The sequence below is a fragment of the Puccinia triticina genome, chromosome 7A (genome assembly GCF_026914185.1).
Source record: "Puccinia triticina chromosome 7A, complete sequence".
Classification (NCBI taxonomy): domain Eukaryota; kingdom Fungi; phylum Basidiomycota; class Pucciniomycetes; order Pucciniales; family Pucciniaceae; genus Puccinia; species Puccinia triticina.
The window spans coordinates 1,555,096-1,566,857 of NC_070564.1; the positions used below are offsets into that span (position 1 = coordinate 1,555,096).

Consider the following 11,762-nt stretch of genomic DNA (forward strand, 5'->3'; position numbering starts at 1 on the left):
CAAAAAGATCTTTGAAACTTATTTGAAAATAATCCCAATATTATCCCAAAACTCGTTTATAATTGGGCCCTTAGTGTGCAAGCTCTCGCGCTCCCATTGAGGTAAGCTCCATTTAAGTACCAATAGATTTCACTTGACTGACTTACCTTCCTCTCTCTTTGCAATCCTTGGCTCTTCATTAAAACAAAAGCAGTCAAGGGGAAGGAATCCAGTCAACATATCTCAAGCAAAATGTCAATGCAACAATCATCACTATGGCAGACCCTAAGCTGGCCGCCACAACTGGTGCCCCTCTTGTCCAACAGGAAATTCCTCCTCAGGCAGGGAAGGTGTTTGAGACTGTTGGTAAATTCATCAAGTGGGAATCCCTTGGACAAAGTGACATTCCTCCTCAGGCAGTGAAGATGTTTGAGACTGTTGGCAAATTCATCTAGCGGGATCCCCTGGCTGAGCGTGAGATGCCTACCCCAATGATGGGAGCAGTCACAACAGTTGGTAAACTCTCACCCTACCACCCTCCTCACCCACCCCCTTCATCGCTCACAAATCACCGGTTTCCTCATTCCGAACCTTGGATGGCTGCGGTATTCTTGAATTTGTATCCTTACTTGTTTTTCCCCATGAAACACTATTAATAAATCAAAAGAACATTTTTTGACTTATTCATTTGCCTTTTTGAGATCCGTCATCCAATATCTACGGTTGAATTGCTGAAAAAAACAGCGGACATCTTTTGCACATTGCAAAAGACATTTTGAGTGCCTTCAATTTCAAACTTGACACAAGTCACTTGTACCCAGTTTGGTAGGGGGAGATGCTGATGGACATCCCATCCAATTCAAAGGTGATTGTGCTCAGTTCATCAGTCAGTCTAACATGCCAAAGAAGCAGAAGATTGCTGCTCTGCACATGGATCAACGGCACCGTGAGGCAATGTGTCACTTACAAGCTGAAGCCACCGACTCACCAAGCATCTGATCTTTGCGGAGTGGGAGGCAGCTGATCAAAGCAACAATGCTCCTTGGTTTGACCAAACCATGCTCCATTGCGCGCCCAGTTGATGCACCACTGCAGAAAGTGATTTTGCTCGCAAATTCATCTTGAAACTCTTGCTGAGAATCACCATCACTGAATCCCCTTGAAGAACCGTCACATCTTGCTCAATCGCTATCCACAAATCTAGATTAAGCGCACTGAAAAAAACTGAGAGTAGCAGGAAAAACTCCACTGGTTTCACTCAGATGATGAAGAAATTTGGGTCCCTCAGATGTTTTCCTAGAACACCCAAGATGGTTTCTGCAAACTCTGAGGCAAGCATCAGTAGGAAATCCTTACTCTCCTCTTTCCGGTTTTCTGCTTGTGGGTCCCCAAAAGGAATTAAGGCAATGTGTGTGTTGTAAAATCATACCTCAAATACTTCAGCAGACTTGATCTACATGAGCACAAACTGAAACCCACTTGAAGTTACCAAGTGTTGCCTTTCCAAAACAAGTTGTTGTGATGTGCTTCCTTTTCAGAAGTATGTGTTGAGTTGTCTGTTAGTCTGCTACCATGATGTATCACCACAGTATGGAGGGCTGTCGGATCGACCCATGAGCACTACCAACCAACCACCCAGCTGGCAGCCACAAGCGTCTGTAGCCTAGTTGGTAAAGGCAGCACTCTAGTATGTGTCTCAGCATAGCTGAGGTCGTGAGTTCGACTCTCACCAGACACATCTTCATTTTACAGTCTCTGCAGCATGGTTAGAATTGAATTTGCAATGTTGTTTCCCTTTCTTCCTGGAGAAGCAAAGGTTATATTTCCTACCCAATGTTGAAAAAAATTGCACTTGCTCATAATTTCCTGAAAAATTTATTGGTCTCAAGATAGCAAGCAAGGCTTGTTGAACTTTCTTCAGCCACAAACCTGCCAACCAAAGGGAGGAAAAAAACGCAGTCCATGACATTGAGAGGTCAACTGTTTATAATAATCAAAATATGATGAATTGGATATATCATGAATTGAATGTATGTACATGCACAGAGTTTGAAACAACACATGAATTTTGATAATTAAATTGCCATTCTACAGCACAGCTCACATGAGGATATTCTGAGTAGCATATCTCAACAGAATGACAAATTTTTAGAGGAGCAGAGGCATATTATCCAGACCCTCTGCATCAGACATAACTCATAATAATACCACACGGAATCACCAATTGTAGTCAAAAAGAGGACAGGAGGATATTTTGGCATTTCACAGATGCTTAGTTTTCCTGTTTGCTTCATTCCTCAGCTCCATCATTCAGACCGTTGCTCACCACCAGTCTTCTGGAATTTCATGAAAGGGCCCACACAAATTGAGTGGGATACTTGCTGCCTTTGGGGGAAGGCAGGGGCTTTCTGGGGGAAATGGAGTGGGGGGGCTTACACCCTGCAGCGGCGTAGCCGCTTTGGCCTCTAGTAGTATTAAAAATCCATTACAGAAAATGGAAATAACCGTGCCAGTATTAGACCAAAAAAATACAATAACAATACTATACCAATATCTGTATAGTAAAGGCCCATTGTTGCTGTTAACAAAGAGGACAGACACTTCAATACCTCTTCAGGTTGAAGGGGTTTGTACCAGAGGAGAACTCGTGGGAGCCGGCGGAGAACCTGACAAAGTACAGAGACCTATTAGCAGACTTCAACATCAAGTTCCTGGAGGCAGTGGCGAAACACCAATGGACGTGGAGAAGAAAGTGAGAGGGCAAGCTTTTTCCCACTGGGTTTTTTAATACTACCCGGGGATAGAATGCAGAGCACAAAAGAGGTGGAAGTTTTTTCTTTATTTTTTTTAATCAGTTTAAACAGAAAAGGGTGCGGCTTGGGCATTGCATTAAAGGGGGGATAATGTTATGAGCCGTGGCACGGGCTACACAGTGCAGAATTCCATGTACATAGATTACACGTACATGTCACAGATGGAACTCTCAAGGTTTGAGAGCCTGGAAATCCCGCACTGCTTCCTCATCCTGCAATCAACCATATAGGATCCAGAAACCCCAGACTTCATCTTCCTCTCCACAGAACAGACCATAAAATGTTGCAACTCCAGAATCTGAGTTCTGCATGAAATCAGATGATGGGGCAACATGGGCGTTGTCTGAACCCTTTTCCTCAGAGCATCCATTGATATCAAAATGGCAAATCCCAATCTTAAAGTCTATTGATCCTCATTGTTCATTGCATGTCTTTTAGGATTTTTAAAATCTCAGTCACCTTGAGTGTGAGCCTGAGTCTCTATAGTGACAGCAGGACACAAGAAAGGAGAGGGGAATATTTGGATTTCTTTGGATAAAGAAAATACAAATATGAGAGAGAAAGAAACTGAGCAGATTTTCAAGGTTATTCTGGTGGGAATGCACGTCCACTGGCAATGCTACCTCTTTAGAAGAGTGCTGCCAAGCTGTGCTAGAGAGTGCAACAGCCTCCTCTCACCAAATACACGTGGAGGGCTTCTGGATTAGACAAGTTTAATCCAGCCACAATTTGTTAGCTTCCTTCTGGATAGTCAAGGTTCTTTAAAGGGAAACCTATGTGGTTTGTTTCTTACAAAAACCACAGAAAAAGAATGATGTTAAGCAGGGGCAGCCCTGTGATCAAGGATAAGGCAAAGGCCAGAAAAGAAGAGCAGATCAAGCAGACACAGAGTTTTACCTCTGAGATAAACAAGGTTCAGTGAAAGAGGTTACTTACTGTCAATATCCTAGGTGCCTGTGACAGTAGGTATACTGGGAGCGTGGTAATCTCTTTGGTGGTGATCCTGGGGTTATCTGGGGTGTGGTTCTGGTGTTCTGGAGTATGTAGATCCTCCTCAGGCAAGGGAGATCCTGACTACGAAAATTTTCACAGTTTACTTATGTAATTTACATATGTACATGTGGTTTGGTGCGCCTGGTAGCGCTGACATGTCACAACTGCGCATGCGCGCTACAACTCAAGAACTCAGGGAAGGAGTAGAGTTACAAAGAATTGGTAAGTTTTACCTAGGGTTAAAATTGCATGAGGAAACAGAATGTGAAGTCAAAACAAGTATATCTCTTAAGATGAAAAAGATATGAAGTAATTCACATGTAAAAAGTAGAAAAAGGCAGAATTTGGGTCAGCTGAGTTGACTCTAAGGCTGAAATTGAGTCCTTCTCAGTTTTGATCGCATCTTCTGGCCTTCTTCCTCAAGAATGCTTCCAAACTAACCACCACCAACAAGGATCTACCCCCCCCCCCCCCTTTATGGGACTCCATCCATCCTCGGCAAAGGCAGTCGGGGGAAGGTAAAAGTATGCTGTGTGCTGCCTTTGGAATGGTCCAGAAAGGAATTGAGAATCAGGGAATCAGAAAGATAGGGTGTGGTCTGGAGGGGAAGGATTTGTTGAGATTAAACAACAGGGAAGGATTCCCGTTGGTGTGGTTTGGTGGATTGAGGATTAGAAAGAGAGGGAATCAGGAATGGAAACTCTGCCAACAAAGGGTGGAGAATGCAATCTAACAAAGTTTTAGTTGGCCCCATTTGGACGCCCCATTATAGGTGATAAATGGGCAAATTCATCATGCACAACCCAAAGTTCACCCCCTGTCTCCACCAAATTTTTGGAACCCCAGGGGTTTTCAAATGATAAATATGCATATTTATCACTTATAAAGCGGTGTGTGAATGGGGCCTGAGTGATAAATGAATCATAAAAAGAGAAACAATGAAACGGTTTTAAGTACAAAACTAAAGGATCTAAACAACAACAGCTGTGGAGCACTATGTAAATATAATTCAATATGGCAATATGAAACTGACAGACCACCAGCATACAACAATGGTCTAATATTTCTGAAAAATCAATACAAATTTCTCACTTTTTAGCAACCTTGAGATGGGTTTTAAAGGTTCATGAATTTAGAGTGTGAAACCTGCTATTCAATAGTTACAATACCTCTTTCATTCAGCTATTTTTTTTGTAAATTTTGGCACAGAAGAGGAATGATCTCAAAATTCTTTTGGTGGTTGAGTTGATACCAACTTGCCAGAACAACTGCAGCTGCATGCTTGGCTTGAGGAAAAGAATAAGATTGTGAGGTAGAGAAGTAGTCAATCATTGACAGTTGAGTCGCCCCAAACACTGGTTGACCCAGAAGCAGCTGTCCCACCAGCGTTGAATAATTGATGGTATTTGAGATTTTTCCAAACACAGGGTAGCCTTTTTTTGGGTTTGTTATCTCCTGACCAATCCAGTTTAACACACCTATTCTCCGTTTTGTCTTCTCATCAACCGGTACGTCCAACCGCTCGAGTATTTTCTGATGGAGCATATCAACCACCTTCGTCAAATGGTTATAAACCATCAGAAATGCATCCATTTTAAATGTGACCTCGTTTAGACTATCGGGAAGTTCCAACACTCGGATGCTATCTGAATTTCCCGCTTTGAAGTTCGATATCAGAACGATTGGTAATGTTGCATGTTTTATCTTTACGCTGCGTTGGGGTTGTATTGCCTGTGTTTTCCGGAGTTTCTCTGAGTTAATTGAAGCAGTTGCGGCATAGAGGTCAATTTTAGAGTTTTTTGAAGTCCATAGTTGGCCTCCGCCATTGCTGAAAATATCCAACTGGTCGTCACCGGATGCTAGGTTGTAAATAAACTCGTACCGTTGGCGGAAGTATGAGTCTTCCATGAGCATTTGTAACTCATCTGTTTGCTGAGTTGTTTCGAGCTGGAAGTTTCTTAATGCTGGTTCTTCATCTGTGTCGAGTGAGAAAACTACCAATCGGTTCCAAATTAAATAAGCATGAAACCACAGGATTTACAGGGAAAACAAATCAGTTCAACAGACATACATAGCGCACTTTTTCACAAATAAGAACACCACTAACTTTCCTGAGCTCCGTAGTAAGATCTTATCAAATATGCCGCCAATCTATCAACTGGAATTTTATCTCTTGGATTGGCCGAGAAATATCTTGCCAAAATTTCCTGTGTCTCTCCCCACTGATGCTTTGAAAAGTCTTCTTTCCAACCTTTCGCCGTCTTCTTACTAATACCCAAGAGTGGAACCCCGTTTTCAGGGTTGAAGATTTCTTGGTCCAGAAGGTCGAATATATTTCCAACATGCATCATGTGTTCATGTGGCAGATTGAGCCGTGTTGTGTGGGAATGATATATCTCCCAAAGCAAATTCTCATACAGGGATTCTATAATTACAAAAGTCTGAAGTGTTTTTTTGTTGCCGCCTTTGGAAATCCTTATGGCCCTGAACCCCTTCTCACCCTCTTTGAGCTTAGAAAGGATGGGTAATGTTGGATGTAGTTTTTCCCATGGGACTTGCCCGGCTCTAAACCAATTCGAGCCAAGCTTCTTCAACATTTCTTGGCAGTATTTCTCTATAAATGGTATCTTGTTTCGGCTCCTCTTTCCACCAGAGCTAGCAGGTAGGTCCGCCACACTTTGAGCAGTTCGAAAGGGGTGACCTGTCGTTCTGACTTCAGATTCGTCAAGCAGCATAAATATTTCGTCCTGAGTTGGTGTCTGGCTTCCATTGACTTCCCTCAAGCCACTTGAGCTGGGGCTTTTCGGAACTAAAGGCTTTCCATGAGCAAGGTTTGTACCTATTGCTCGCTTAAGATGATCGATTTCTTACCTGACTCCACGTTGCCATGATCACGCGACGAGCGTGAATTCAATGAAGAAGATGTCGTTTCTTGGGGCGAATACCAATACCCGTGACTAGGTTTTACGCGCTTTCTTGAGCCTACCTCTTCATCGATCCTCCGAGATTCAACTTGAAAATCAGGACAGAACGGTTCATCAACATTGGGAGAGGCTTGTAATAATTCATGAATATCATGTCCGGCTAGTGTTGGCTGCAACATCGAATTCTTGGGGTGGTCTAAGAGCTCCGATGTCATCCATAATTCGTTGGGGTCTGCAGCCCAGTTGGAAAAGTGAAAGTCATGCAAGCTGGGAAAGAGTTCAGTGATTGGATTGTCCGGTTCAGCGGAAGGGGCTCGCTGCCACAAAGTGTCTTCGACGTCATGAAGATGGGAACGGCCCCAGGTCGAAACAGAAGTTTGTACCCATAAAGTGAGGTAAAAAGCATAAGGTCGCAGTGAGATCTTTCCGTAGGAACACCACATCGTGCAACAAACGCTCGGCCGCAAGAATTGGCAGCTGATAGAAGTAATCAAGCTATGCTCACGAGTCTACCCTTCGACATGAAACCGTTCTGCGGCTGGAGTTAGTGGTGTTAAGGAAGAGTCTGATATGTACCAGCATCTGGAAACTGTGGGTGCACCAGACATGTCCGAAGGCGGCAGTGGATCATTGGTTAGACCGCAGCGCCTCCGCCGCTATCGGGGCTTTTTCCTTGGGAAAGAAGAGGACGCCCGTTGGCATTCAGTATGAAAATACATACATTAGGGATCTTTTGTTTCCTTTTCATGCATACACTCAACTCACATGCTGTATTGTCTGAGAATGACTACTACCAGCCTACAATCCTCAGAATCTTGGGACAGATTGGATGACTTCCAAGTTCCTGTCAAGTCTGGGAGCCTTCCAGATCTCAATAGCCCGGTTCACATTGGATTTTTAAAGCCATCTTTTATCCATTTTATCACTAAAATTTATCATTTTTTTCAAGTTGGTCAGATTCTTCTGAAACCACTTTTTCTGATGATTGAAAAATTTGTCAAAATTTTATGATAAAATCAGATAAAAATGGGTTCAAAGTTGCCTACGTGAACCGGGCTAATTTACACAGCCAAACTCTTAATTTTCAGTAGAAAGGAAAATGTTTTCCTGAGTCATATGTGCTATTTGGGGTTTTGGAAGGTGTCTCAATTGAGGATTTAGAGGGGCATCTAGCGCTGTCTAAATGCTGATGGGAAGTCATCCGTTGAATTATCATCTGTACCGCTTTTTTCCTATTCAAATTTCACCAGAACACAATGTGATCTTGTATTTAACATATTATTTTTCTTTGGAGATATGCAATATGATTTAGATCTTTCAAAAAAAGGAATTAATTGGTTTCATGATTGAATGTTAAAAATATCTGAACCAAATTTCAAGGCCTTTCAAGAAATTTGGCAATATGTATATAGATCATTCTACTTTTAAAAATTTGGGAACAACACCATTAAGATGGGACTTATATTCATATGGATTTTGACTATGAACTCCTACAAACATTTTCTAATGTGGCTGTTTTCTTTTTTTTGGAATTTTGTTTTGAAGAGACAGAATATGAAACTCATTTGGATGATTGAATTGATACCAAGTTGCCAGAACAATTGCCGCCGTAGATGCAGCCTGAGGAAAATAATCTTTTATTGAGGTAGAGAAGTAATGAATCATTGCCAACTGAACCGCCCCAAACACTGGAACACCAGCAAGCATCTGTCCTACCAGAGTCGAATAATCAACTTCACTTGAGATTTTTCCAAAGACAGGGTAGCCTTCTTTGGGGCTTGTAATCTCTTGACCAATCCAATTTAACACATCCTTCCTCATTTGTATCTCCTGATCAACTGTTATGTCCAGCTGCTTTAGGATCTTTGAATGAAGCAACTCTACCACCTTAATCAGCTGTTTATAAACCACCAGAAATGGGCGGAGGCAGTATGGGAACTGTTGTGATGTAGGAGGTGCCAAAACTTGCATGCTTTCTAAAGTTCCAATCTTCTTTCCCAATAGCAAAACAATAGGTAAATCTGCATGCTTTATTTTTTCATTGTCTTGGTCTCTCTTTCCTTGTGAATTGGTGAATTTCTTCTCAAACTCTAGAGCGGTTTCTCGATAGAGTATGCTGCTGAGGTGGTCTGGGGCCCATTTTCTTCCTTCGTGCTTGATTACTTTCTTCACTTTTTTGTCACCGGATGATAGTTTGAGAATAAAGTCATACCTTTGCCGGAAATATGGGTCCATGAGAGCTTTTTTCAATGCATCTGTATGCTGAGTGGCTTGGAGATGAATTCCCAATGTCTTTTGATCATCTGTATTGAGTTAGAAAAAAAACAATGGGTTCCAAATGGAATAAGCAACAGATCATATAGGATTTACGCAACAAAGAAATCAGTTCATCAGACATAATGCACTTTGCTTTTCTTTGAGAAACTGGCATGCTTACATTCGTGAGCTCCGTAATAAGACCTTATAATTAGATGAGATGCCAATCTGTCAAGTGGACTTTTATCCCTGGGACTACTGGAGAGATATCTTGCCAAAACTTTCTGTATCTTGCCCCACTGATATTTTGGAAATTCTTCTTTCAAACCTTTTGCTGTCCTACCCCAGAGAGGGACACCGGTTTCAGGGTTGAAGATTTCTTGGTCCATCCTGTCAAATATATTTCTTACGTGCATTGTGTGCTCATCTGGTGGATGGAGAAATCTTAAGTGGGAATTGTAAATCTGTAAAAGCAACCTCCTGTAAAGCAATTTCATAATCACGAAAGACTGATGTTGCTTCCCGGTGTTGTTGGCGATTCTTATGGCCCTGAATCCGTGCTTGCCTTCCTTGAGCTTAGAAACTGTGGGCAATGGAGGCATATTTTCCCATGGGATTGCTACGGCTCTCAGGTAATTCATTTCTAGCTTCTTCTCTAGCGCGTTGTCGTATTCGTATATAATCGGTATCGCGATTTCACTCCCCATCCGAGAATGCCTACTGGCTGGAGGGGCTTGTTGCGTGGGCCGGATACGATTGTGCTTGATCTTCTGCAAAGCTCTACTCATCTTGGGCTGGTCGCTGTTGATAGAAATCGGTGGTTCTGCAGCCGTGAGAGCAATTTGGGTGGGGTCACCTGTTGGACTGACTGATTGCGTGAGCCGGACACGATTGCTTTCAAATTGCTTCAAATTTTCACTCAATTGAGGTTGGTTACTGTCAATGGGTGCCGGTAGCTCTGCAACATTTCGAACATTCGGAGGGGGGTGAGCTGTTGTGCTGATTCCCAATTCATCAAGCAACATAAACATATTGTCCTGAGTTGGAATTTGGCCTTCATTCACTTCACTCTCGCCGCTTGAGCTCGCGCCGTTCGGAACTAGAGGCTTTCCGTGAGCAAGGGTTATACTTCTTGCTTACTTGGAAAAGATCGTTTGCTTACCTGTCTTCACGTTGCCATGATCGTGCGCCGAGCCTGAGTTCACTGTCGAATAAAATGATGTCTCTTGGGGAAAAGACAGATGCCCGTGACTATGTTTGATGCACTTTCTTGAGCCTAACTCTTTATTGCTCCTCCGAGTGTTAACTTGTAAATCACGCCAGAATATTTCTTCATCAGTGAGAGAGGCTTGGGATGACTGATGAATGTCCTGTCTGGTTAGCGGTGGCTGCAACACGGAATTGGGGTAGTTTAGAATCTCCGATGCCATCCGTGATTCGTTCGGCCCTGAAGCCCAGTTGGAAAGGGGACAGTCAAGCAAGCTGGGAAAGAGCTCGGTGATTGGATCTTCTGGTTCAGCAGAAGGGGCTAGCTGCCACCAATTGTCTTCGAAGTTATGAAGACAGGTCCGGGTCGAATGCGAAGTTCGTGCCCAGAAAGCAAACAAAAAAGCATGAGATCGAAGATAGATATTTCGGTGGAGGACCCACATTGTTGGGCAACAAACGCTCGGCCGCAAGAATTCGGGGCTGAATGAAGTAGCAAATGATACGCTCATAAATCAAACCTTTCGACATGAAACCGTTATGCGGCTTCAGTCCGGGGCGTTACGGAATAAAGCTGACATCAGCCCCTGGAAACAACGGATGCATCAGAGACGTGTCCGGGGGCGGCAGTGGCTGGGAAGCCTTGATCTTGGCTTCAGCTTTCTGTCCCCAAATTCAGGATTGGGCATGAGCGGGGTTGAAGAAGGGATCTTTTTTTGAATTGTTCACTATGAATCCAGGGTCGCGCATTAGACCATTCGCAGTGGTCGGGTAAGTAGGTACATAAATATGTAACAAGCCTGAGGAAATTCTCTCGGCGAGTGGGCTCATGATCGCTCAATCTTTTCCGCTGCGCCATCGCCCGACACCAATACTGGAATCGGATCGCTTGAAGCGTTGCTCCAAGGACACCAAATTTTAACAGCTTTGTGAACTCACTCGATCAAAACTGATGCCCCATCTATATAGCAATATTACACGTAAAGAATGGGTGTTGAGAGTGTGGCGCCACTGGTCCGAAATTCCCCGCAAGAAAAGTGGGATTGTAGGGTTTTTGTTGATGCCCCAAGGCCACCGAAATTCAAAGCCTATTATATCAGCCGGATTGCATGTCAGAGATTTATATTGAGAGTATGGGTGGCATCATTGAGTCGCAATTCCTACCAAGTCCCTCTCTATGTGGAGGGGGGCCATCTTCGCTCCCCCAAGGAGGGAATTAGCTAAGTTTCTAAGAATTGTTGGTGTAATCTTTGATGGTGACTTTTTCCCAGCTTTGAAAGTTTAGTCCCCTTTTAATGGGTGTTAACTAACAGAAAACCTATTGCAGGAATTTTGGCTTAATCTTACTAATAGGCTGTGCAATAAATTCTTGTGGGGGCGTTTTGGAAGCTGTGGAAATGTGGTGTCATGTGCGGAAAGTCCCTCAGTTCTGTCGCTGAGGACTGGAGCAGAAACCGGTTGTAAGCAGCCCTTTGGGATGGAGCTGAGGCCATGCATGCACAACCAGGCACTCGACCCAATGTGGGATTGGAGGGCTGGCCCTTGTCGTAGCACTCCCAAGGATGACTGCAGCCTTCACGGGGCCTTGGGG

General features: G+C 43.4%; 3 protein-coding genes across 3 annotated transcripts; 1 reads left to right on the forward strand and 2 right to left on the reverse strand.

Annotated features, from left to right (window-relative positions):
* Positions 1–254: 254 nt before the first annotated feature.
* On the forward strand, positions 255–434 carry PtA15_7A185 (uncharacterized protein; the record flags this gene model as incomplete). The annotated part of the gene is made up of 2 exons (XM_053170765.1): positions 255–358; positions 380–434. 2 exons carry the CDS (start codon positions 255–257, stop codon positions 432–434), a joined length of 159 nt encoding a protein of 52 aa, XP_053022014.1.
* A 4,675-nt stretch (positions 435–5,109) lies between these two features.
* PtA15_7A186 (uncharacterized protein) lies at positions 5,110–7,152 on the reverse strand (the record flags this gene model as incomplete). Its single annotated transcript, XM_053170766.1, has 4 exons — positions 5,110–5,159; positions 5,264–5,761; positions 5,893–6,594; positions 6,657–7,152. 4 exons carry the CDS (start codon positions 7,150–7,152, stop codon positions 5,110–5,112), a joined length of 1,746 nt encoding a protein of 581 aa, XP_053022015.1.
* Positions 7,153–8,212: 1,060 nt separating this feature from the next.
* Positions 8,213–10,617, reverse strand: PtA15_7A187 (uncharacterized protein; the record flags this gene model as incomplete). The annotated part of the gene is made up of 3 exons (XM_053170767.1): positions 8,213–9,012; positions 9,147–10,064; positions 10,128–10,617. The coding sequence occupies 3 exons, from the start codon at positions 10,615–10,617 to the stop codon at positions 8,213–8,215; spliced, it is 2,208 nt and encodes a 735-aa protein (XP_053022016.1).
* Between the last annotated feature and the right edge of the window lie 1,145 nt (positions 10,618–11,762).